This window comes from Garra rufa, chromosome 3 (genome assembly GCF_049309525.1).
Source record: "Garra rufa chromosome 3, GarRuf1.0, whole genome shotgun sequence".
NCBI classification, from domain to species: Eukaryota; Metazoa; Chordata; class Actinopteri; order Cypriniformes; family Cyprinidae; genus Garra; species Garra rufa.
The window spans coordinates 56,579,853-56,607,756 of record NC_133363.1 but is presented as its reverse complement, the minus strand read 5'-3'; the positions used below and the strand labels follow the sequence as shown (position 1 = coordinate 56,607,756).

The following is a 27,904-nucleotide window of genomic DNA, read 5'->3' as shown; positions in this document are numbered from 1 at the left end:
TCTCATATAAAAAAAAAAAAAATCACACATATTGCATGCAAACCATTTAACTCTATATTCAATCAACCTCGTTGGCTCCGGTTTCTAATCACTGCCCACAAAATCCCAGCAGGGACACTCAGGTTCCATGTCAGAGCCTCCACCGGATGCACAGGCTATCTGAGGACATCTGAGATGCTCGGCCATCTGGGTTAAACGTTGGTAGGAGTCACGCTTTGCCGCTGATGAGACGTGTTTTGTGGTGGCTCTGACGCTTGGTGCGAAAGGAGACTGGGAAAAGGACAGCTGTTGCTGGAGACACAGAAAAACAGTTCCTGCGTGCAGCACGAAACCGGTTTTGTAGCATGTTTAGAAAATCAAAACCTTCAGATTTAATTCTGTAAGACTGGACTAGACATCCAGCAAGCTTATACACAGTTAACATGTCTGGGAATAATTTCCCATTGTCATTTATGTCTTTTTTCCAGTCCTCGAGCAACAGCGCGCACTAAAGCTGGTATAAAAGCAGATGTGCGTTGCAGGCCTGACCTTGGTTGCTATGGGTACTAGGGACAGACTTATATTCAACCGCCTGCCTGAGTTCCTGCTAATTGCCGTTGTCATAGCAACGAAGCACCTGATGTAATGGTAGGAAAGGGCAATAATCTTACAAGGGTCCATTTATTTATAGGGAGCTATTCCACCCTGCGCCAGTCAACTTGGAAACGGACTCAGATTAAGTGCTAACATATCGAACAATAATGTTTATTAAGAAGAAGAAAAAAAACATATGTTCGAGAGCATGCATAGGGTAATAATTTCATGCAATTTCCTGAAACAAACAGCCACTGTAATAGCCTGTCATATGTTTTTGTTTTTACGTCACAAAATGCAGTCTGAAACCACAAGAGAAAATGCTTTGACTTTTTTTTTTTCAGTACAATTATATTTATATTTGTATTATTTAAGATCAGCATAACCATATGTAAAAAGTTGAAATGTTTTAGTGGTTTGTTCCCCTTTAGATTTTGAAATCCAGGGTTGCATTTTAAATTACGCAACCATGCGTAGGTGAAAGCTGTACATGCATGCACTAATAAGAATGAAAACAGACTTGATGAGGGACACCTTCACACTTTAATAATTATCAAAAAGGTAAATAACATATACATAGCATTGCTGCTGCAAAAAAAAGGGGGTTAAAAAACATTACTCTCCAACAGCGTTGACCTGAACAATTGAGCATTCAACCTCTATATTCACTGGATGTTCGATGCAGAGAGAAAGACAAACAGGACTTCTGGGTTCATGGGGTTTCTTCCTCCTCACATCCTTCGTGCTTTGCGAGGGCGACAGCCATTGTGTGGCACTGGGGTGTTGTCGGTGATGGAAACAACCTCCAGTCCTCCCATGGTTAACCCTTTGATGGCAGACTGCACATGGGGGAGCAAAATCAATGTAGGCCAAGTCAGCTACGAGATACAGTTCACAACAATACACTCTCTAGAAGAGATGTGTGTGGAGCAGGCGTGACTCCAATGACAAAATGATCCAATGAATCTTAATACTCTTGAACTTGTTAAAGATGCTGTTTGGACAAAATAAATTTATGTATGTAATTGTATGCACAATATATATATTTTATTTTTTTATGTTATTGCAGGATATTACAGATTTTACAGTCAAACCAAAAATTATTCAGACACCAGATATAATTTTTTATATTTTTTTACTAGGAGGTACAGAACACTGTAGTTAATTTATGTAAGTGAGGATAGCAAAATAAATTACACTGACATATTATACCTACAAATCCTTCATACACTCTTAAAAACAAAGGTGCTTCACAAATTTTTCGTCTAAATGGTTCCATAAAGAACCTTTAACATCAAAAGGTTCTTTGTGGCGAAATAAGGTTCTTCAGATTATAAAAAGGTACGAAAGAGATGGTTCTTTAAAGAACCTTTGACTGAATGGTTCTTTGTGGAACCAAAAATGGGTTTTCTATGGCATCGCTTGTAGAATCTTTTAAAGCACCTTTATTTTTAAGAGTGTACAGTGGACTATCAGTAAAATGGATGAACATTTGGGAGCAAATATTATTCAGACACTTTGACCTGACCATGTTTTTTCTTTAATTGCCAATGCAACCGTTTTACACCACAGACTGAACAAAATTAAGCATTGCTTGGTAATTGGATCAACAAAGCATTGATAGTTCTGTAAATATTGTCAAAAATTCAGACAGCTGTAGCTGTCTGAATTTTTTGGTTGATTGTAATCCATTACATAACTTTCTATCAAAGTTATCTGACATTATCAAGAAGAATTTGTTCTGACACAGTTCTCGTCATATGTGACCCTGGACCACAAAACCAGTCATAAGGTTAAATTTTACAAAACTGAGATGTATATATAATATGAAAGCTCAGTAAATAAGCTTTCTATTGATGTATGGTTTGTTAGAATAGGACAATATTTGGCCGAGATACATCTATTTGAAAATCTGGAATCTGAGGGTGCAAAAAAATCAAAATCCTGAGAAAATCACCTTTAAAGTTGTCCAAATTAGGTTCTTAACAATGAATATTACTAATCAAAAATTACATTTTGATACATTTACAGTAGGAATTTTACAAAAAATCTTCATGGAACATGATCTATACTTAATTTCCTAATGATTTTTGGCATAAAAGAAAAATCAATAATTTTGACCCATGCAATGTATTTTTGGCTATTGCTACAAACATACCCCAGCGACTTAAGACTGGTTTTGTGGTCCAGGGTCACATATTTTATTACCATTTTCTAAACTATAGTGGTAATAGTAGTAATGTGAGAAATGTTGAAGGTGTCTGAATAAATTCTGGTAAATTTTGTATTTATCTTTGCTGTCATCTAATGCTAACTTAAAGTTTAATTTAAAGGAATATTTATGCAAACATTTAAATTTCCTGAAAATTCACTCACGCTCAGGTTATCCAAGATCGAAGTTTGTTTCTTCATCAGAACAGATTTGGAAAAATATAGAATTACATCACTCGTTCACCAATAGATTCTTTGCAGTGAATGGGTGCCGTCAAAATGAAAGTGCAAACAGTTCATAAACACACATCACAATAATCCACACCACTAAAAAAAGTAAAAAAAAAAAAAAAAAAAACTGTATGTTTGTAATATTAAAAAAAAATCCATAATTAAAGCAAAGTGTTGTTTGTGGGTACAATTACAATTGTCTTCTTGTCCAAGTCGGAGGAGAAATATGCACTGATCTAGCACGGTTTACAAGCCAAAACAGGTTGAAACGGTTCTAAACTAATATACTGGTGTATTTTGATGTGAGAGGACAACAGGGGATGAACTTTTTCACTGGAGGAAGCATTATTATGGATTATGGACTCATATTTTGGACAGACGCAATGGGTTAAAGTTAAAACACTTTAAATTTGGATTTTTTTTTTATAAACTCACAGATAACTTGTGGATTATTGTGATGTTCTTATCAGCTGTTTGGACTCTCATTCTGACGGCACCCATTCACTGCAAAGGACCCACTGATGAGTAAGTGATGAAATGCTACATTTCTCCAAATCTTTTCATAGAAACATCGTCCTTGGGTACTATTCCTATTACTAGTAACTATTCCTTTAATAAAACTGTTATCTTTTGCAAATCTGAAAACTGAAATACAGTTGTGGTCAAAAATTTACATCCCCCTTTCAGAATCTGCAATATGTTAATTAGTTTGCCAAAATAAGAGAGATCATACATAATGCATGCATTGTTTATTTAGTACTGACCTGAATAAGATATTTCACATAAAAGATGTTTACATATAGTTCACAAGAGAAAATAGTTAAAATTTATAAATATGACCTCGTTCAAAAGTTTACATACACTTGATTCTTAATACTGTGTTGTTACTTGAATGACCCACAGCTGTTTTTTATTTGCTTGGTTAACAGTTAAACTTCTTCTTTGTTTGGTTAAACTGCCTGCTGTTCTTCAGAAAAATCCTTCAGGTCCCACAAATCCTTTGGTTTTCCAGCATTTTTGTGTATTTGAACCCTTTCCATTGATGACTGTATCATCTTTTCACATTGAGGACAACTGAGGGACTCATATGCAATTCATTAAGATCCGGGGGGTAAAAACGTTTTGATTTTGAAGATTAGGGTAAGTTTAACTTATTTTGTCTTCTGGGAAACATGTAACAATCTTCTATAGCCTCTGAGGGCAGTACTAAATTGCAAAAATATTATATTTAGGCAAAATAAGAAAAATGTACACATCTCCATTCTGTTCAAAAGTTTTCACCCCCAGCACTTAATGCATCTTTTTTTTTTTTTTTTTCTTCTGGAACACCAGTGAGCATTTGAACCTTCTGTAATAGTTGAATATGAGTCCCTCAGTTGTCCTCAGTGTGAAAAGATGGATCTCAAAATCATACAGTCATTGTTGGAAAGAGTTCAAATACACAAAAATGTTGAAAAACCTAAGAATCTGTGGGACCTGAAGGACTTTTCTAAAGAACAGTGGGCAGTTTAACTGTTCAAGACAAACAAGGGACTCATGAACAACTATCACTAAACAAAAAAACACAGCTGTGGATCATTCAAGTAACAACACAGTATTAGGAATCAAGTGTATGTCAACTTTTTTTATAAATCCTATTAATTAAAAATTATTTTCTCTTGTGAATATGTAAACACATTTTATGTGAAATGTCTTATTCAGGTCAGTACTAAATGAACAATAACATGCATTTTGTATCATCCCTCTTATTTTGGTAAAAAAAAATAAAAATAACATTTTGCACATTCTGAAAGGGAGATGTAAACTTTTGACCTTAACTGTAAATGTGATGTCTAAATTCAGTTGTAGCATTTAAAATGATAGTCTATAATAGTTTAATTAAACATGAAAATAATTACTGTCCAAAACTGTAACATCAGTGCATCCCTATTTAGCTTCCTATCTAACTATTAAAATCTACAAGTCTTTACCCTTGCTTTCCTATTTAGTAATTAGATTCAAATAAGTTAGCACTGCAGTTGGTGGCTTTGCATTGATTTATTTATGCCCAACCTCCATCTGCTTAAATGCAACTTAGTCTGGAAGCTTCTGACTGTGAATAAACCGAGGGTAGGTAAAAGAGTAATGCAAGTCTTAAAAGCCCCCTGTTGCCTGCAGCTCTGGAGGGGCTCATTAGGTTTTCACCCAACCTTAATGTCCTCCCACCCGGCTCAGAGTAAGAGCATGCAGACCGCCGCTGAGCTCACAGAACTCATCGGTCAGTTTCAGAGTACTGATTGAATACGCATAACTGTTGCCGTACCATACGGGCACATACAGAGAATAATAAATAATCACTGCTGCCATTCTTCTAAAAGGATCATGAAAAGAAACTGGATCAAACGGAGGAGGTTTAAAATCATGCAATCAACTAGATCTTTACATTTTACTAAGAAAACATGAATGCCTGTGCAAAAGTTCTGGGTGGTATCATAAATTGTGAATAATTATTTAATTCTTTATAAAACACCGGTTACAATTTCACCACATCAGTGGAGCTTATTGGCTTGTTTTCTGATGTGCCTTGTGATTGGTGGACATCAAACCATTGGTAGTTTTAACTTGCTCTTTGTTCACATTTAAGTGTTTTTTCCCCCATTTGAAATCATTTAGTCCTGATGAAGGACTGTGCACAAAAACGTGATTTTCTATGGCTCCTTTTTTATTCTTTGATTTCTACACCCCACAAGCATTGGTGGTTTTACAAGTACTTTTTTTTCCACACACCTCTTTTTTTGTTTTGTGAAGTTGCACCTGAATGGATGAGCCATAAGTCAAAAAAGTCATCCCCCAAGTCTCCATGATATTCTAGTCTCTAGATATGGCTTAGGCCCCCTCAAAAGATTTTTTTGGCTGCCAAGCACAATACAATAGTAAGTCTAAAAGGTAACAGCGCACCTCAAACAGTGCAGAAAAGGTGATAGTAATAAGACCTCCTTTTACTATAGATTTCAAACAAGCATTTTGTTTGTTTGCACCCCTGAACCTGTTTTACTCATTTGCACATCTGTGCACCTCAAGCTGTGAACAGAACCTCTAAATTCCCATTTGCAAGCCATGCAACAGTGTTTAGCATCACTTCCATTGTACTAGTGTTTTGTTTATTCTTTTGTTAGTGATGTTTGTTTAGGCATACACAGGGTTAAGGATCTGAAGAAACAAGCACCAACAAAATTAATCAACAACAAATAAAACACTGTCTTACACTATTTGCGTTTTGTTGAGAAGATGCGTCCCACTACAATTTCCACCTTGCACAAGATTAACTGGGTGGAAAAAAAATCTCATACACTACTGTTCAAAAGTTTAAGGGCAGTATAATTTCTTTTTTTTTCTCGAAAGAAATTAATACTTTTATTCAGCAAGGATACATTAAATGAATTAAAAATGACAATAAGAACATTTACAATGTTACAAAAGATTTCTATTTTAGAACTTTCTTGTTTTTAAAGATGAATTGCACAAAAATTACTCCGCACAACCATTTTCATTATTGATAATGATAAGAAATGCTCCTTGAGCAGCAAAATCAGCATATTAGAATGGTTTCTGAAAGATCGTGTGACACTGGAGTACTGATGCTGAAAATTCAGCTTTGCATCACAGGAATAAATTACATTTTAAAATATATTCAAATAGAAAACAGTTATTTGAAATTGTAATAATATTTCACAATTTCAGTTTTTTTTACAGTATTTTTGATCAAATAAATGCAGCCTTGGTGAGCATAAGAAACTTCCTTCAAAAATTTTACAGGTTCTAAATTTCCTAAGAATGTATACTGAAGGAGGGACACAAGTCTTATCTAGAGACTAAAATATCATAAAAAAAAAAACATCTGACCACAAAACCAGAAATCAATTTGCTAAAACACTCAGAACACCTTAGCAGTCACAAAGCAACCCTTTGGCAACCATAGACAAAACACAAGCAATCACATTTTCTTTTCTTTAGAAAACGTATTATCTTCTTCTTGTATTAATTATTAGTTTTACATTTTTTCTTTATTTTATTCAATAGCTGGCTGCTCCCTCTGTGCATTTTCTTAGTTTTTGTTTTTTGCTCTTTTTTTCTATTGTGCACATGAACAAATGGTGAATAACAATATAGAGAATCTCGGACCCTTGAATTACAAATATTTTAATTATTAGCATTTTGCATTTGCATTCTTTTACCTTTCACGACTGTGACATTTTTTGATATTTACTGCACAATTCACTGCCTAGTTTATTGGAAAACAGCAACAGTGTTTGTCTCATTTGAGAGTGGAAGTAAATTATAATGCCGACAGATGTACAGATTCAAGACGGCCCATTTGCATTCAAATGTGCTCAGGTTCACTTTGGTTTTCATACAGTTACAGATAAGTTGTCATATGAAAGTCTTATTGCAATCATATAAAATATAGGTATTTAGAAAGTGTCACAATAAAAAAAGTAGTACTATAGTCTCCCTGGCAATTCTCACCTACAATGTGGTTTAATCCAGAGTGCTTTTTTATTTTGAATTTTTTATAATAATAATTTTTACGAAGTAAGGCTACTCACCAAACGGCCCGGACCAAGTCCTTTAACCAGCACACGGACGTAGGTGACCCCCTTCGCCCTCGCCTTCTGCTCAAGACAAACATACATACATTTAGATCATTTAGCATAATAAAAACTAATGAATCACTGAGGAAACACAAAATTGCAGGAGCTTAGAATCTGAGGTCTGTCCGAAACTACTCATTTAGATCATAACGCTTGTGTCCATACAGCAAATGAATGGTTATCAGTGGGAAGTCATATACTGATTATACAGCCTGCTGTGACTCAGGGCTGTCATTAGACTCTTCACAACACACGCTGATGAAATTACAAACAAATAGCGTGGAAGTAACCGAAGAGACGTATAAACATGAAGCTGAAGATTTGAAATGTTATTTTTAATTTTTCGATTTCGCTTGGCCAGTCAAATTATCTGTACAAACAACATTGAAACAGTCAATAAGATACTGCTGATAATCTCAGACCTGAGGATGCAAACACGCACATAAGATTCATATTTTACACACACAAAAAATGTTTGACCGGTACAGTTTCTAATATTACATTTTATCTCTGTTCTGACCAAATTTTTTCAGCATGACTTTAAACTTAAAGCAGAAAAATCAGTCAGAAACAATCTTAAGAAAGGTACTTTAACAATTAAGCAGGGTGTGGTAAATTACTACAAAGAAATGTGCTGCCATCAAGTGGACAAAATTGTAACTAAAAGATGTACAACCAAAGTATGAATTATTTAATTTTTGATCAGAATTTCTGATATCTCTCTCTCTCTCTCTCTACTAGACAGTTCAAATTAAATCATATGTGTGATCCATTGTGACTTAGTATATGAACCTGTCAAAGGGTCAAATTTTGTCATCTGAAAGCTAAACAAGCTTGTTAGGATATGGCAATATTTGGCCGAGATGCAACTATTTGAAAACTGGAATCTAAGGGTGCAAAAAAAATCTAAATATGGAGAAAATCGCCTTTAAAATGTCTAAATAAAGTTCTTAAAGGGATAGTTCACCCAAAAATGAAAATTTGATGTGTATCTGCTTACCCCCAGGGCATCCAAGATGTAGGTGACTTTGTTTCCTCAGCAGAATACAAACGAAGATTTTTAACGAAAACCAGTGCAGTCTGCCAGCCAAATAATATGAGTGGATGGGCAACAAACCTTTAAAAGTAAACAAAAACATGCACAGACAAATCCAAATTACACCCTGCGGCTCGTGACGATACATTAATGTCCTAAGACATGAAACGATCGGTTTTTGTGAGAAACTGAACAGTATTTATATAATTTTTTACCTTTGATACACAGCCATGTCCATCTCTCCTGAGCACGAGCTCATCGTCCGGCTCGTGACATGTGAACGCGTTCTGGCGTAGTATACGCAAACGCTGGAAGCGATCTGTCGCATGTATACAGCACTCATTGTTTACATAGAGCAGAGATTGTGGGTATAGCGGCTATTCAAATTACTTGTGCTTATCCTGACTGTTCAAACCGATTTAAAGCTAAAAGATTACGTTTGCTTGCACAAATTCATCCGGGACTTTTCACTGATTTTCCCTTCCAGCGTTTGCGTATACTACGCCAGAGCGCGTGCACATGTAACGAGCCGGATGCTAAGCTCGTGCTCAAGAGAGATGGACGCGGCTGTGTATCAAAGGTAAAAAAATTCTATAAATACTGTTCAGTTTCTCGCAAAAACCGATCGTTTCGTGTCTTAGGACATCAATGTATCGTCACGAGCCGCAGGGTGTAATTTGGATTTGTCTGTGCATGTTTTTGTTTACTTTTAAAGGTCTGCTGCCCATCCACATCCATTATATTGCTGGTAAACTGCACCGGTTTTCATTAAAAATCTTCGTTTGTGTTTTTCTGAGGAAACAAAGTCACCTACATCTTGGATGCCCTTGGGGTAAGCAGATAAACATCAAATTATCATTTTTGGGTGAACTATCCCTTTAACAATGCATATTACTAATCAAACATTAGGTTTTGATATATATTTACGGTAGAAAATTAAAAGTATCTTCATGTGACATGATCTTTACTTAATATCCTAATGATTTTTGGCATATAAGAAAAATCGGTAATTTTGACCCATACAATGTACAAATATACCCATGCTACTTAAGACTGGTTTTGTGGTCCAGGGTCACATATGGTTTATGCTTTGAGAACTCCACTAAACTTTATTTTTATTAAAGTGTTTTGTACTGAGGATAAGTCTGCATTAATTTATTACACAAAAATCTTCCTAAACAATTTTTGACACATTCTATTACAATATATGTTATACAATCATAATGATTTCATATTAAATCCTTGTATTTTTGTCCATCTCACCGCAGCAGCTGAAATCCCAGTGGTCTGTGCTGCAATAGAAGTGGACTTCTTTACATTCTTGAAACCCTCTGATCCACACGAGGTTCGGACCATGTACTGTCCCGCACAATCTGTAACCTGGATATGTGTGCTAGAGCAAGAAATAAGGACAAAAGAGAGTAAGCTATATGTAAACATGCAGTATTAGGTATAAATAATTATAATGCATATACTGCAATTATGAACATCTGTAGTCTTGAGATAAACACAGAAAATCCAGTAATTTTATTTCAAATGGGGAACTAAAACTAAAATACACGAGGTAGGACACGATTTGCAACAAAAGCACTTTGACCAACACAACAGATGGGTAAGAGACAAACATAATTAAGAGCAGAAATAAGCTTATGCTATAACTGCATGCACACAGCAAATTATAATCAAACCACATCTGGACTAAATGCATTTTAATTTGCTGATCATGACTATTTAACTTACTTGTTATATGTGGCTTTTATGTGTGCTATCGGTAACTCTTCAAACTTCTTGCTGTCCCATGTCAGAGAGCTCTCCTCACCCGGAAATGGAGGGAAGAGACTAAATGGGGAACAGAATATAGTATTAGCAACAATAACTTTTTACCATGAAATCTAATATAGAATTATTTATGTATGGATCCACATTTTATCTATGTATAAGATATTTTGAAGAATGTGGATAACAGTAGCTGGTCCTCACTGACTTTGATAGAGGGAAAAATAAATGAAATACTATGGAAGTAGTACAGACACAGAAACTGTTAGGCTACCCACATTATTCAACGTAAGTTTTACGTTTAACATGTTTTATGTTTTTTAAAAAACTTGAGAGTGAGTAAATGATAGAATTGTCATTTTTGGGTGATGGTTGAATAATAAATCAAAACACAAAGACAAATCACTCACTGCTCTTGACTGAAGAATTTTAATACAGTCTTTAATAATAGTCAATGTACAATTTATGTATATAGTGTATATTGTGTTTTACTTTAATATTTGTTAATTCAATTTCTTGAAATGCTAAATACTTTACCTAAAAATTAAAGCACTGTTTGTTGTATTTGTATATTATGTGTATTCGTAACATATAGCCTATCTTTGTTCTTATTTTTTAATAACAAAGATAAAATAATGACAAAGATTTTTATCTTCCTCCACTTTGGCCTAAACATATGCCATTCTTTTTGTAAGGATTTAGTTTTGAAATAGGGAAATTAGTTTGGCTGTACTGCTTAGACAACTTGCAAAATAGTAAAACCAACATGACAAATAATCGTGATAAAATTGTGAATTTTTCTGAAAAAAATTGTGATTTGATATTCGCCCACGCCTAATTAAAAGTATTAATATAATGTTAAAAAAAACACATTTTGGTACTTTTTTTTGCACAAAGCCTGATACACTATCACTCAAAAGTTTGGGGTTAAAAAGATTTTTTTAAGAAATTCAGCATGGAATTAAGCATGGATGCATTAAATTGTTTTCAAGTGACAGGAAAGACATTTATAATGTTACAAAAGGTTTCTATTTTAAATAAATGCTCTTGGTTTGAACTTTCTCTTCATAAAAGCAACCTAAAAAATATATCACAATCTATTACTTATAATCTCTGGGATTAATTTATTTGAAAATTTATTTTCTAAAAATGACAGAAAGTTTTGGGAGCCCCGGAGTTAAAGCTATATTTTTAAGCTATATTTTTAAAGCAGGTGTATGTCAGTGTTTCTGTCATACTCTTTCTGTCTTTTGAAGGGGACTGAGGGGCTCTTGGTCTCCACTGGTTTGGCATCAGCCTCTTGTAATCGGATGGCACTGCATGACAGCGGACGCTGAAGGCCCACATTTCCGCCACTGCAGGAGACAACAACCAATTAGGTTCCTTAGTAACAAAATACATACAGAGTGTGCAAAGCTGGTCTCTAGACAAATGGTGATGGCTTTGAAGAAGCTCAAAGAGAAGACAAGGGTAGCTAGCTATCCAGGTAAGTCTCAGTTTAGTTTGCACCAATCCTGCGTTTTAGGTACCATGAAAGGGGCTTGGCTTTTAGCTGCATTCATTACCATAGTAACTTACACTCCACGGCTAACCTGCTCTGGGGCAGGTTAAGTTCTGGGTTAGAGATGAAAAACTGACATCGGACCAATCAGATGTGAGCAAAGTGACAAAAAAAAAAAAAAAAAAAAAAAAAAACTCCCCCAGTTTTTTTTGGTCACTGGTACAAAAATAAAATAGAATAACATGAAATAAAATAAATATGGAAAAACTGTCTTGGTTTAATGATAATTACTTGAAGCTATTGTATAAGATTTATATAATTACAGTGGTGTGAAACAGTGTTGGCCCCCTAAATGATTTTTTCTTTTTTTGCATGTTTGTCACACTTTAATGTTTCAGATCATAAAACATATTAACATATAAAAATGTTAACACAAGTAAACACAACATGCAGTTTTTAAATGAATGGTTTTTTTATGAAAGGAAAACAATTCCAAACCCACATGGTCTTGCGTGAGTTTGCAAGTGTTGCCTCAGTTAAGGTCAGTCAGTGTTCATGACTCCACCATAAGAAAGAGATCGGGCAAAAATGGCCTGCATGGCAGAGTTCCAAGACGAAAACCTCTGCTGAGCAAAAAGAACATAAAGGCTCATCTTAGTTTTGCCAGAATACATCCTGATGATTCCCAAGACTTTTGGGAAGATACTCTGTGGACTGACGAGACAAAAGATTAACTTTTTGGAAGGTGTGTGTCCCATTACATCTGGTGTAAAAGTAACACAGCATTTCAGAAAAAGAACATCATACCAACAGTATAATATGTTGGTGGTAGTGTGATGGTCTGGTGCTGTTTTGCTGCTTCTGGACCTGGAAGACTTGCTGTGATAAATGGAACCATGAATTCTGCTGTCTACAAAAAAATCCTGAAGGACAATGTCCGGCCATCTGTTTGTGACCTCAAGCTGAAGAAAACTTGTGTTCTGCAGCAGGGCAGTGATCCAAAACACACCAGCAAATCCTCTGAATGGCTGAAGAAAAACAAAATGAAGACTTTGGAGTGGCCTAGTCCAAGTCCTGACCTGAATCCTATTGAGATGCTGTGGCATGACTTTAAAAAGGTGGTTCATGCTCAAAAACCTTCCAATGTAGCTGAATTACAACAATTCTGCCAAGATGAGTGGCCAAAATTCCTGCACAGCGGTGTAACAGACTCATTGCAAGTTATCGAAAACGCTTGATTGCAGTTGTTGCTGCAAAGGGTGGCCCAACCAGTTATTAAGTTTAGGGGGCAAACACTTTTTCACACAGGGCCATGTGGGTTTGGATTTTGTTTCCCCTTCATAATAAAAAAAACTTAATACAAAAACTGCATGTTGTCATTACTTGTGTTATCTTTCATTCATATTTAAATTTGTTTGATGATCTGAAACTTTAAAGTGTGACAAACATGCAAAAAAAAAAAAAAATCAGGAAGGGGGCCAACACTTTTTCACACCACTGTATATGACCTGAACTTTTAAGGTGTTTTTTTAATGAATAGTATAGTATAATCATGTTAGGGTATAAATAAATAAATAAACAGCATTAGCACAGTGCATGTCCAGGAAACCATGGTATTACTACAATGCAGTGTCAAAAATGCACATTCATATCACATGTCCTAACTAGTGTTATGTCTAAAAATATGGTCTTTACATAGAACCATGCCTAAAAATGACATAACGTAATTTATATTTCCTAAAAGACAATACCATAGAACCATAACCAAAAACCAGATTAATATTGTTAGCATTTGCTATATGATTGTTGCGTTGACTTAAATATATCGTCAACACAAAATTGCGACAATATTTGTCTGTTACACAAATTTCAAACACTACATTTGTTGTGCTGCTAAAACAACCACATAGGCTACTTACATTAACCGTCCAGATGAATTCAAGGGTTCAAAAAGCTGCTGGCATGAACCTCGAATGAGGCTATATAACCTGAGATACATAATGTGTATTTTAAATCATGCAGTTTATTCACGAACACACACACACATGACTTTAGACAGCTTGGCGGACATTGAGGGTCGTGTACAGTGTGTTTAATGGGAACGCCACAATCGTACTAAGAGTCAGAGGGGTTTTTAGTTATATATTAAACGCTTACGTATCGAATGTGACGTATAGTATTTTGTATTATTGTTAAACTTATATCTATTTATTACTCTTTCTATTTATATTTCCACTTATTTTAAATAAATGACCTTTGTAAATACCGCTAAACCTTATCTCTCCTAAACCGGCTCCCCCTATTTTCGAAATCGTCGCGTCTATTTCGCAAATTCCGCAAAGCACTACGGGAACACGTGCGGTCAACATGGCGGCGCCCTTCACTCGAGTTTATCGACCATTATGGAGAATAATAACTACTACCACATTAAACAAAACCGTGCGAAATGTTTCGTCCACTAGGCAACAATGGTCTGCGCAAAATGTTAAAACTGCGGTTTCCGCAACTCCGTGGTTGCTGCATGGAGCCGTATGTTTGCAGCGGCTGCCTGTGGTCTCTCATGACAGGAGCCCCATTGAGGAGGAGTTCATGGAGCTTATGCACCAGGTAAGAAAGAATCAGTACTGCACATGACATATGTTTTAATATTGAGCTCTGCCCTGCTAAAAACACATATTTTCCATCTTTATTTGACGCTCTAACTCTCTCTATTTTAATTGTCTTCTGAAAAACAAAACTTGACCCTTTGAGACTTGCACTCTATTCGTTTTCTAACGGCTTGTTTTCTAAAAAAAATATTCGTTTTGCATTCTATTTGTTTGTTTTCTTTCTATTTATTATATAATTAACAAAACAAAGGCCTCTTACACTATCTTGCTCTATTCTGTTTTCTTTATATTACATAATAATAAAAAAAACCTTGCTACCAATACTGCTTTAGGCTAACTGAGACTTGCATATTATTGCTTTTGTTGATTTTGATTGCTTCCATTGTCCACATTTGTAAGCAGCTTTGGATAAAAGCATCTTTTAATGACTAAATGTAATGTAAATAATGCTGCCCATCCATTAATCTGCTCGCTATGAGCCACCTGTCAAACACATCTCACTGGATTGCTTATTATTTCAGATGGAGTTAGAGAGAAGTCTGCTTTCAGACCATGAGCTGAGGCTCCTGGAGGATGCTGCACGGATGAGCCGGAAGCAAGAAGAGGATTATGATTCAGATGAGGAGGAGGATTATAGAGACAAAGAAATTGTTACAGCCCAAGATCTGGAAGATACTTGGGAACAGAAACTGAAGCAATTTCAACCAGGTCTGAGGTCACAAGGTGAGCATTATTTCGGCAGTGATAGAATTTGTTTTTAAAAAATCAGATTAAATCATCAAGATCAAGTTTTAAGACATTTCAGTTAATGACAGTTAATGTTCACAAATTGCTCAACAGGTGTTGACGAGAAAGACGTGAGTACTTCAGAGCGTTGTTTAGCAGACAGTCTGATCTTGCTGGTGAAGAAGGATGTTGGCAGTCAAAAGCTTTGGCTCCTGCCTCAGATACAGTGGCAGATGGGAGAAACACTTCGACAGACGGCCGAACGTGCCCTTGCAAGTCTTCCAGGTACATACAAATTTTGTTTATTTTTTATATATATATACATATGTGTTTTTTATTCACGTCTTAATTTTTATTATCTTTGTGGTTTTGTTGTCTCTGTGTACTGGAAGCTTTTTCTGTCACCAAAACAAAATCCTTGTGTGTGCAAACATACTTGGCAATAAAGCTCTTTCTGATTCTGATTCTGATTCTATTGCTTGTATTGTTATATCCATTTAGACAGCTTCAGGTGGGTTTTAACTGGAGTTGATGTCAATTTTTAAGAAAAACTGATAATCAACAATTTTAATAAGTAGACATTTAATGATCACAGTTTTAACACTGAATCACAAGCAGGGCAAAAATGTAAATAAAACAAGAATACATTTTCTGGGAAAGTAAATATTGAGAAAGTCAAAATTGTGAGAACATGACCTTTAAAGTTGCTTAAAAGAAGTTCTTAGCAATGCACATTACTAATCAAAAATTAAGTTTTGATATATTTATGGTAGGAAATTTACTAAATATCTTAATGGAACGTGATCTTAGTATCGTTCTGATTCTGAGTCTAATGCTTGTATTGTTATATCCATTTAGACAGCTTTAGATGGGTCAGATTTAACTGGAGTTGATGTCAGCTGATAAACATTTGAATAAGCCGGCATTTAATGATTACAGTTTTAGCACTGAATCACAAGCAGGGCAAGACAAAAATGCAAATAAACATCAATATATTTTCTGGATAAATAAAAATCCAGTGCTGTTTATACTTTTGAGGACTTAGAAGTCTTTCGGTGTTATTCAGCCTGATGGTGATGACATAACCAGACTGTAATTCTTAAATCGAATGGACTGCGGGTTAAGTTATTAACCTTCTGCTTAATTTGTCTTCTGTAGGTGCTGATCTAAAGGCCACTTTCTTTGGTAATGCACCCTGTGGATTTTACAAATATAAATACCCAAAGGACATCCAGAAAGAGGGCAGTGTTGGAGCCAAGGTGTTCTTTTTCAAAGCTGTGCTGTCCGGTCATAAGCACTTACCTCTGGAGAAGAATTCATTTGCCTGGGTAAAAAAGGATGAACTCCAGGACTTCCTGAAGCCAGAGTATCTGAAACAAGTCAGACGCTTCATTATGGCTCTATAATATGGGAACGATGATAGAGAATATGTTGGAATACATGAACACATGATCCCATAAGTTTGGACCCTATTCCATCAGATTGTCATATAGTATGTTTACTTTTATCAGCAATGCTTTGATTAGTTTTTGCCAGTTGCCGTGTATATTTATCTTGCTGTCTTTGTACATGGAAATCTTTATGACACTGTATGCAATATTAAAAAAAATGTGATGCCATCTTTTTGCAAAATATGGCATGAAATTGTTTTCAGCAAGATGAAATCTATTGTTTGCTATTTCCTTTATTTGGCCGCTTTCTTTTTTTTATCAGCACATGTATGTGACCCTGGGCCACAAAACCAATCGTAAGGGTCTAATTTTTTAAATTAAGATTTATACATCAACTGAAAGCTGAATAAATAAGCATTGATGTATGATTTGTTAGGACAATATTTGGCCAAGATACAGCTATTTGAAAATCTGGAATCAGAAGGTGCAAAATAACAAAAAAATTAAAATACTGAGAAAATCGCCTTTAAAGTTAAGTTCTTAGCAATGCATATTACTAATCAAAAATTAAGTTTTGAGATATGTGGTAGGAAAATTTACAAAATATCTTCATGAAACATAATATTTAATACCCTAATGATTTTGGGGAAAAAAAAGATAATTTTGACCCATGCAATATTTTTTTAACTATTGCTACAAATATACCTGTGCTACTGATTTTGTGGTCCAGAGTCACATATTGTCTTTTCCACCACTTGAGGGCAGTAGATGGATAAAGAATGGAGGACAGACCATCCAACATGTCTGTCCTACTCCTTTAGGAAAACACACAGGATATCCAATTATGATTTTGGCCGCTATATATATCTGTCTTGTCAAATTTAAATGTCTTGTACTTGGGGTTTCTCTTATGCACTTTTATGTCTCTCTCTTGCTCAGTTGTCAAACAGTCATTGACTTTTGTGCTGTGCTGGTGGAAATAGGGATTAGTAATACTATGAATTATTTAGGCACCTTGATTATGTAGGTCTCTAAAAATTGGCTGTAGACAGTCATTTCTCCCAGCGTTTTGGGATTTGAAGAAGAAATTACTTTCAAAATTCCTCATAAATAGTGCAGCTGTGGGCTTTGCAGTGGGAGACTGTTTAAAGAACACACATTTGAAAAAGGACCTAGCTGGTTTTCGTAAGACTAAGTGATATATGAAGTCCCAAAAATAGGGTTTGTTTTCTTTATCCGAAAATTATTTCTCATTTTATTTGGGGGGGTAAAATATGACCCACATATTTCTCAATAGTTTTGTTAGATTAGCTGTCAGTAGTTAATGCACAAGCTTTTCTTTGTATGCCAAAGCTCCCTATAAAGCTCTTTTATGTTTGATTCTGCTTTGCTTTGCATAAGTTTTCACCCCCAGTAAGTAGCAGCAGTTTCTGCCTTGCATTTGCAGATAGCTAATGTTCCTCCATTCTTTTCAAAACTGCATGTTTCTTTTTGCACTTTTCAAGTCCATCTATCCACCTTTTTCTTCCTGTAAACATGGGCGTGGCCATTTGTAAATTTCATGGGTGTGGCTTCCGGTTTCATTCGCATCCAGCTATTTTTAGCTGTACAAAACAGCATGTTTTGCTGCTTGATATTGCAAATTGGTATGTTTACCATATTATTTTAATGTATTAATGCACAAATAGTACAAGTGAGTGCAGATAGTTTTACTGCACGTTGTTGTTTTTCTCGTTATTTCCCAATAGCGGATAATGAACCGGAAGTCTTACCCATAGGCTTACTTCAACGTTGATGAAAAAGTTGGATAAATTCTCATTTGGATTGACTGATCTTGCCACTCCACATCTATTAAAGCCATTCCTGTGTAGCTTTGGACCAAGAACATTCTTTCATATCAGTAAAAATTTACATTTAATAAGCATAAAGCAATAATTTGCAAAAGTATTCACCCCCATCAAGTCAGAATCAAGTAGACAACAGCAATTTCAGACTTGCATTTATGTGGATATGTTTCACTGGCCACGGCAATGTTCTTCATTCTTTCAGAACTGCATGCTTCCTTCAGCAAAACAAATATGTGTCAAGCCACAAGAGTCTGGCAGTTTTCCTAAAGGGTTTTCCTACACTTTGCAGTTTTCATACCCTCACAAGCCTTCAAGGTCTTGCTCTAGAGGAGCATCCCAACAGCATGATACTGCTATCATCATGCTTCAAAAAAGATATGTAGTGTATTTAGTTTGAAAGCCAAAAAGCTTTATATCGGTGAGCTCCCTGACTAGTGTCCTCCACGGTCACTCGGTTTTTGAGGACAGCCAACTATAGGTAGATTTACAGCACTGCCATGCTCTTTCCATTACTTAATTATTGATTTAACTATACTCCAAGGGATATTCAATGACTTCTTTAAGTCTTCTTGTAGCCGTCCCCCGACTTGTGCTTTTCAATTACTTTTCCGCTGAATTGCTTGGAGGTTTTTTTTGTCCTAATGATGTAAGTTCTGCCACAATATTGACTCACCAGAAGTTGAAGCTTCTAGATAGAGTTGTTTTTATGCATTCAGTTGAAACTCTTTGACTAAACACAAGCAATTTTAAATATTAACTTGATTTATTTGTCATATTAAGGGCGTGAATACTTTTGAAATGAATTAGTTTTGATTTTATACTCAGTATCAGCCTATTTAAAATCCCTTTACAGAGTGTTTTTCTGTTGGTTAGTGTCAAAAAGTCTAAAATAAGTCCACTGTGATTTGTTGCTGTAAAACAGCAAAACATGGAAAAGTATTTTATAGGCACTGTATCTCAAGTCTGCCATTACTACAGATATTGGCAAACTGTTCTAGTTTTATTAGTTCATGTATACATACAGTGCTCTCTGCACCTAAGCGCACTCAAGACGCTAGTGTCTAACCTAATAACGGTGAGAATAAAGAACATTATGCATGTTTGCTGCGAAGACATTTCGACCCAAATCCCATTTCAAATTAAATTGGCCACATTTAGCCCATAAACACGTTTTACCTCAACAGCTTAATTTATAATTGAAGGTTAAAACGGGGGCCTCAGAGGTCTTCAGAGACATCTAAATGGAGCCGGGAAAGCAATAAATGGGTGCGAGTACGTACCTTCCCTCCCTTTAAAGAGCTCAAGCGCTGAGCTCAGCTGTATGAGATCAGGTGAGGTTATTGAGGGGATGTACCACAATTAGCTGATCAGCATGTTTTGTCCTCGCTCACGTCTCACACCTCTATCACGCTGCTTTGTCATGTCTGAGAGGATTAAACACCCTTTGACGATATTAGAATTGATATTTCCTCTGCACTTTTTCCTCTCCTGTTTATTTGTTGTTAGACACCAAGTCCCATTTCAAATTAAAGTGAATGACTGCCCCTAAAAACAAAGCCTGGAATCAATCGACCATTTATAAAGTGCAAGACACGATGCAAAATCTTTGGTCGTACGGAATGAAGTCCCAAAGGAGAAATTTAACCCTAGTTAACCTAACACCGTTTCCATTTGCTTTCTTTTTTAATCCAAAAAAGCCAGTTTAATTGAACAAGCAAAGACTCTACTGGTCTATAAAACTTCAGCAAAAAATACTAAATGCTTATCCCTAAGCCTACAGTTTAGGATAGGGGTTTTCGAAGTGTTTGATACCAAGGAACCCCAGAAGTGAATATACTTTGTGAGTGACCCCTACTTACAATATAAAGACAGCTATGTATAAAGACTCATTTATAACTGTGTGACTTATACTGTTCACCTCCTGTGACATATTACTGTGCTTAGGTCAAAAACTTATTTTATATATTTTTTTCAACACAAGTAGACCTGATGGAAACAATTTTCACTGTTAAACTATTATTTTCTGATCAAATTATAATAAATAAAACATTTAAAATATTTTTCCATATAACTAGATCTTTTTAATAATACATAACATTATATATTTTAAATAATTTAATATAGTAATAATAATAATATAGCATTTGGTAAATTCAGTGTTGTGCTTTAATTAGGTTTTAAATTTTAATTTAACATTTAATTTGGTTAAATTAGTTTGATTTAAATGAGGTTTTATTAAAAAAATATCTTAATTTAATGTGTTAACTTCTGCAGCCACACAAATACACTTTTTTTCCTTATCAAATGTGACCCTGGACCACAAAACCAGTCATAAGTAGCTCAGGTATGTTTGTAGCAATAGCTAAAAACACATTGTATAAGTCAAAATTATAGATTTTCTTTTATGCCAAAAATCTTTAGGATATTAAGTAAAGATCATGTTCGATGAAGATATTTTGTAAATATATCACAAATTTATGATTAGTAGGTAATATGCATTGCTAAGATGTTCAACTTTAAAGGTGATTTTCTCAATATTTAGATTTTTTGCACCCTCAGATTCCAGATTTTCAAATAGATGTATCTCAGTCAAATATTGTCCTGTCAAACCATACATCAATGGAAAGCTTATTTATTCAGCTTTCTGATGCAAATCTCAATTTAAACTGACCCTTATGACTGGTTTTGTAGTCCAGGGTCACAAATACACTTTTTTCCTTCTCAAATTTTCGGCAGATCCTTTAGCACCCCCTTGTGGTCCCTGGACCCCAATTTGAAATTGAATTTGCATATATTGTTCTCTATGGTAAAAATCAATTAATTTCACTAATGTTTAGAACTAATTTCTAAAGCAGACTTACACCGCTAAAGAAGAAACATATATGCTGGGGACTAATTCGAAATGAATGGTTGGTTTGATATTTCAGTGTCGTAGTGACGTAAAAGTAGACTCATTATTCACCATTCAGGAAAATGTGACACTGAATATCCTTCATTGAAAAACCAACATAAAATGTGTCACTGAATATTAGTTCCTTGAGCACAAAGCAAAGGGTTTCATTAGGTGTCAGTTACAGTCATTGATTTGTTGCTTTTTCATACCTGGTCTTAGGTCAGCACTCAAACACTGTGCTGCAGATGCACTTTTGTAAGTGCGCTCCTTTGAAAAGTCACTACATTTGTGAGAAAACCAAGATGGGTATGACCCCCTTGGCAAAAAAGAGCTTCTGGAAATTGCCCCATCCATCATAATTACACCTATTGGGCAGCACTAAAGAAGACGGGGGGAGCGAGCCCCTTTTCTGACCTGGCACGGATTTGGAGAATGGGAAGACTGAAATTGAACTAAAATCCCTTTGGGGGGAAATAGAGGGATTAGGAATGTTTGAAGAAGTCCCTGTTAAAGCGACAACTAGATTTTACAATGCTTTTGGGACATTGTCTGGGTATTATCTCCATAGCATCCATCCAACTTTCTTGATTGATACCCTACCAGCCATTTACACCTTCATTGTCTTCCTTTCAAGACAATTGTGTTAATGGCAGAAGCTATTTTAAAAAGTGTTGGTAAATTTAAAATGCTTGCATGTGAAATAGCTGAAACAGTGTCAGTGAATTGCAGGAATTAGCTTTGTTAAATCAGAGTGAATCACAATAGACACATATTTTTGAAAGCAGTTGCTCCACACTGGCCTGCCAAAATGAAGCAATTACTTTTTGCACTTGTTTGTTATATTTAAATTAAGCCATAGTAGCCAGGAAACACCGCTGAGGGTCATCAATCAATTAACGTGCAAGAATTCACATTACTGTTCAAAAACACTGTGGTGCAACACAAAATGTATAATTAGTCAGAAACATATGGCTACATCATGCATGACTTTGCTTAGCTGAGTTTACCATATTCAATGCCTCTATACAAAAAAGTATATGAAATGTTTATGCACACTTTTTTTGGATGCATATGAGTTTATGTCTTCATCTGAACAGATTTGAAGAAATTTAGCATAACATCTCTTGCTCACCAATGGATCCTCTGCAGAGAATGGGTGCCGTCAGAAAAAGAGTCCAAACAGTTCATAAAATCGTATGGATTATTGTTATGTTTTATCAACATTTTTTAACTCTCATTCTGACGGCACCCATACACTGAAGATGATCCATTGGTGAGCAAGTGATGAAATGCTAAATTTCACCAAATCTGTTCAGATGAAAACACAAACTCTTCTGTGGCCTGTAATTTGTTGGTGAACGATTCATTTTTTTTCAGTTGATATAACTGTGTATCTTATATCTGCTTCTTTTATACTTAGCAATATTTGTTGAACAACAAATGACAAATGTGTTCACCTGTCCTGCTCTGTCCTGTTTCAGCTTACTCCAGTTAACTGAATATACACAATCCATTAGAAAAACCAATGCATTCATGCTCTGACACCTGAATGTTTTCCAAGGCGGTCTGTCCTATCAGGCAAAGTTATGAGCCAGTGTTCCTGTAGTTCAAACAAGGGCAATGTACTAGCAACAGCATGTTTCCAAGGAATGCATGAACTGATAAACCTTATACTTTGAATCCAATGTAAGTCGCTTTGGATAAAAGCGTGTGCTAAATATAAATGTGAATGTAAATGCAACAGCAAGACAGCAGGTTTGAGGAAGTGCATGAACTGTATAACTCAGACGCAATGCAAGTCTGTTTGGATGAAATTCCACATAAATGCATAAATACCTATATTTCATCACCCTGTTTTTATGTGCATTTTGAAGTATTGCATCAGAAATGAGTGATGACCTTATTAAAAAAAAGTTTTTTTGACGATGCAAAAAAGAGTTACTGTGAATACTAGGAGATGGAAACGCATTTGCCAAATAACTTATCACGTAGCAAATATTAAACCTAACTAAATGGCTGTTTTCCGCTGATGGTGTCTTTCCGTTTTTTATTTACTGTTAGTATAGGTTACCAATATCCACTCAAACAATTCGATTTTCATTCCGCTCGAACAATTTAATGGAAACGCACCTAATTCGCATTTGTTTACTTTTTTTTAATGAACTTTGAAAAAATTCACTTCACATTTGGATGGAAGCCCAGCTAATCTATAGGTGTGCTTGCATTACAGATTTGCGCAAAACTTTTGTGATATTCTATAAATGACATAAATAACTCAATAAAGTCGATAAAAAACTGTTGCGAGATGACGGCATTTCCATTAACCGACGTTATGCGACTTAGAAATTTTTCCTCTCGCAAGTCATGGCGATGGAAGTTGGTAGGTTTACGTATGTTGCAGCCACCACACTAGCCATTAATTTTAATTGTAGGAGACGTAGACATCTATCTTTACAGAAGCAGTGCGGAGAGCCGCTTCTAAACTGAAACGAGCCGTGGCACGCCTGGTATAAACACAAGCATTGACTAGAGTGGCAGTGATCAGCTCCGCACACTTGTGCATTGTAAATAAGAGGCTATCCAAGCTTTAATGGCAAGGAAAGCCTCTTATTCAAGCATTGTGTAGTCAATACTTGTTTAAGTGGCTACATATGATGTGTTTTTTTGAAGTTGTAGTGACTTTTGAGTATGCAAGGTGACCTGTAAATGAGAAACTGAAAAACCTGAAAAACCACCTTATGCAAGCAGAAAAGCTTTTTTTGTGATATATGGGAGTTTCTGCGAAATTGACACGCTTTCATTAGGCTTAATTTTAATTCACAAATTCAATTTGTGCAATTTAAAGGGTAATGTAAACACAGCTACTGTTTCCATCACCCTGTTTTTATGCACATTTTAAAGTATCGCATAAGAAACGAGTGATGGAAACGCCACTTTGAATGAAAATCCCCTAATTCACAAAAAAGTTTTTAAGCTCAGTTGAGGTGGTTTTTGACTGAGGGTTGATAAGAAGAAAGGGAGTTGGAAACATGTTTGCTGAATAAATTCCTTTATGCACATCAAAAAAGTCATGTGACTTTGCGCTACGAGGTACAGCATAACCCTAATCACAGACCGATCTTGTTGCACAGCATCTGAAATGTTATGGTCATTCTGAAATGCCTGAGCAAAGTCTGTCGTCAAAGTATTTTTGTATACGTTTCGTCTGCTCTCTCTGAGGCGCAAGTTATTTATTATACATAAAAATTATAATATTTTGTGGATTCTCCTACTTTTGTAAGTGATATTTAGTGCCAGTTTATCAGGAAGTGATGATTTTGTTCTTTTTGACCCGTTGAATGGAAAAAGTGCTCATTCGCAAATGTTTTATGCGATACTCAAATTTTTCGCATATGTTAAATTCGCAACCTAGGATGGAAACCCGGGATGTTGTGAGTCTCAAGCCACGGACAAAAACAATATTATTTAAAGATAAACAACAACAACAAAAATTAATTTTGCAAATTAAAATAATCATCTACCAACATATTCCACAAAGATTGGTGGCAAGTAAAAGCAATTGACCCTAGTAAAAAGTAATAGATTTAAAATGCATTTATCGCTTGAGACTATAAAATGGTATAAAAATGATAAAAATTTTGTAATTAAACTTTATTTGAAGTACTACTAGTGCACAATGCACATTTCTTAATATTAATATTAAGCCTAAAATATATTTTAATGTCACTATCGATGAGGATTGTATGATCTTTAAATAATATTGGTCTTTAAATGCGAAATATTTAAAGTGTACCTAAAGTATACTTCAATTAGTTCCACTTTAGCACAATAAAATATACTTAAGTATATCTTTAGTTGGACTTCAGCACTACTTCGGCACAATTAAAGTGCATTAAGTACAAATTTAGCTGTTCCAATTTAAATATACCAGTTTAGTACACTAAAAGTACAATTGCAGTGAATTTTATTAAGTACATAACATGTAAATGTATCTGTAATATACTTAGCATGAAATAAATGTATTTTAAATACATTTTAGTATATTTATTTTTTACTAGTGGAGGTTGACAAAAAATAACAGATAAAAAAATTAATAATAATATATTAATTAGTGATATATTAAGTGCACAATGGGAAACCAATTAGTACAATTTAGTCATAAATTTATTATACTTAATGCAACCACTTTGAATATACCTCTAGTTGGAACTCACTAAACAAATAAAGTTTAGTAGAAATTACTGTGGCAAGTAAGACATGCTGGCATGTCTTCAACACAACCAACATTTCCTGAAAATGCTAATACATGCACTCCTACTCCTAATTGCAGATGCACGAAAGAGTAAAACTTGACTTGAATTTGCAATACGGTTACCCGTAAAAAGCTGTATTTAATTCAAACTAACTCCTTATATCCTCCCACACACCCAAAGGATTTTTAAATAAGCACATTTGTAAAGATGCACAAATATTTCCCATGTAAATAAGGCTAAATAAGGGAGAAAGTGAGTTGTTGAAAAGAAATCAGATTAAAGTAGCTGCCAAAAGTAGAAATCTTCTCACCTCATATGCATACGATGTATTACATCATGCGTTACCTCAAATGACTGAGCCATTAACAAAGGTATCATGTACTATAATCCATAATTTGACAGCCCGCATAGATTAATGAAAGCAATTGGCCCTGCTGTTTAAACCCTTATATGCGCTCACGAATTTTAATGCATTTTGCTGGTCAGGGTGATATAATGAGTACTCAGTATGGACCATTAGACATCAAAGCACACAAGGTTTGCAACCTATGCAACATTTCCAGTTGTTGAAAATGATTTGTTATAATAGCGCACCGCTGAAACCAAATCAAATCACGTGCAGCCTCTTTGAAGGTGTGATTACCCAACTACTACTGTTGGATTTGTTGTCATAGGTCAGTAAATATTGGAACATTAAACGGCCAAAGCAATTTCACAGGTTAATTGAAAGTTTACCGACATCGGCCTTTCTGCAATTTTATGTCCAGTTCTAGTTTATAATCACCTCCAAAATCTACTGTGATAACACTAATAACCGCTTTCACTCCAATATCATCTCCCTAAGGATTATCAGAGTCCTTGAGAAAGACACTCTCACTAGGAGGAGATCACATAATTAGATCTGTCTTTCTTAATGCATTCATGATATAGATGGCGTGAGGTGTTAAAACCATGTGCGCATAATCACCGACTGTGCTCCTTGGTGCCTTTTTAAATGGTTTATTTTCTTTCGTGTTCTTGCTTTCTGCCTTCTCCCATATGGCGGCATCGATTAGGTGGCATTTGTGAGTCAATAGATTGCTATAGATTTGAATGATTGCTGTGTGGCTCTCTTAGCCGCTGCTCCATCACGTTGCCTGAAACCGCTGGGCCTTGTTTCTAGGTGACATGGAATCAATATGCACTTCACACTACAGCTTTCCAGAGCTGTTTGTTTGTCATCAGTTAGTTCGCTTGGTGTGAAAGCGGTATTTCAAACTAGATTGTGGAATGGTGGAACTGGTATGCACACTAGTTCATCCTAAATCATAAAAATGGCATTGTTGTATTGTATTTCTCCTTGAGGCTGAATCATTTTGCATTCACTCTTTAATTTTATGCACTACCTCATATCACTGTAGATAGATTAATAATACGGTCCCAATATAATACAGACAATCTCTTTCTGGCAGATTGTCATTTGGCAGCACTGGATTGGCGCTCCTCCTGTTTTGTGTCAGCTTTTTCCTGAGGCCTATATATCTTGACAAACTAATGATCCAATTATGTGTCTGTCTCAAAAATCTACAGTTTTTTTTAATTCTAGATTGTGTCAATCACAGAATCATCTTTTATGGCTTTAAAGGAATAGCTCACCCAAAAATTCCTGACAATACACTCTCCCTTAGGCCATTTAAGAGCTTGATGAGTTTGTTTCTTCATCAAAACAGATTTGGAGAAATTTAGCATTATATTACTTGCTCATCAATGAATCCTCTGTAGTGAATGAATGGGTGCCGTCAGAATGACAGCCAATAAAAACATCACAATAATCCACACAGTCTAGCCAATTCCAGTCTAAATATCCATAGTCCATTTTTCCAGTGAAAAAAAACATTGCCTATTGTTTTAATTCATTCTGAATGCACTACCAGTCAAAAGTTTTTGAACAGTAAGACTTTAAATGTTTTTTTAAAAAGTCTCTTCTGCTCACCAAGCCTACATTTATTTGATCCAAAGTACAGCAAACACATTAACATTTTGAAATATTTTCATTATTTAAATAACTGTTCTATTTAAATATATTTTAAAATGTAATTTATTCCTGTGAGTTTACATGATCTTTCAGAAATCATTTATTAATGTGATGTTGAAAACAGCTGAGTAGAAGTTTTTTTAGGTTTCTCTGGTACATAGAAAGTTTAGAAGAACAGCATTTATCTGATATAGAAATCTTTTGTAACATTA

The 27,904-nt window shown here is 35.2% G+C and overlaps 2 protein-coding genes across 2 annotated transcripts; one reads left to right on the top strand and one right to left on the bottom strand.

The window, feature by feature from the left end:
• Positions 1-1,097: 1,097 nt before the first annotated feature.
• mrps11 (mitochondrial ribosomal protein S11) lies at positions 1,098-14,039 on the bottom strand. Its single transcript, XM_073837475.1, has 6 exons — positions 13,879-14,039; positions 11,697-11,813; positions 10,423-10,521; positions 9,946-10,075; positions 7,602-7,667; positions 1,098-1,412 (listed from the first exon to the last, which is right to left on the bottom strand). Exons 1-6 carry the CDS (start codon positions 13,956-13,958, stop codon positions 1,305-1,307), a joined length of 600 nt encoding a protein of 199 aa, XP_073693576.1. The 5' UTR covers positions 13,959-14,039; the 3' UTR covers positions 1,098-1,304.
• A 273-nt stretch (positions 14,040-14,312) lies between these two features.
• On the top strand, positions 14,313-18,065 carry mrpl46 (mitochondrial ribosomal protein L46). Its single transcript, XM_073837365.1, has 4 exons — positions 14,313-14,566; positions 15,090-15,291; positions 15,409-15,579; positions 16,453-18,065. The coding sequence occupies exons 1-4, from the start codon at positions 14,327-14,329 to the stop codon at positions 16,698-16,700; spliced, it is 861 nt and encodes a 286-aa protein (XP_073693466.1). The 5' UTR covers positions 14,313-14,326; the 3' UTR covers positions 16,701-18,065.
• The last annotated feature ends 9,839 nt before the right edge of the window (positions 18,066-27,904 follow it).

Coding starts and splice junctions, on each gene's coding strand:
- mrps11 (XM_073837475.1), bottom strand. CDS start 13,958: ATGTATCTCAGGTTATATAGCCTCATTCGAGGTTCATGCCAGCAGCTT. Junction 10,076..10,422: donor ATAAAAGCCACATATAACAA/GTAAGTTAAATA, acceptor TTCTTGCTCTAG/CACACATATCCAGGTTACAG. Junction 7,668..9,945: donor CTGGGATTTCAGCTGCTGCG/GTGAGATGGACA, acceptor TGTCTTGAGCAG/AAGGCGAGGGCGAAGGGGGT.
- mrpl46 (XM_073837365.1), top strand. CDS start 14,327: ATGGCGGCGCCCTTCACTCGAGTTTATCGACCATTATGGAGAATAATA. Junction 15,292..15,408: donor ACCAGGTCTGAGGTCACAAG/GTGAGCATTATT, acceptor ATTGCTCAACAG/GTGTTGACGAGAAAGACGTG. Junction 15,580..16,452: donor TGCCCTTGCAAGTCTTCCAG/GTACATACAAAT, acceptor TGTCTTCTGTAG/GTGCTGATCTAAAGGCCACT.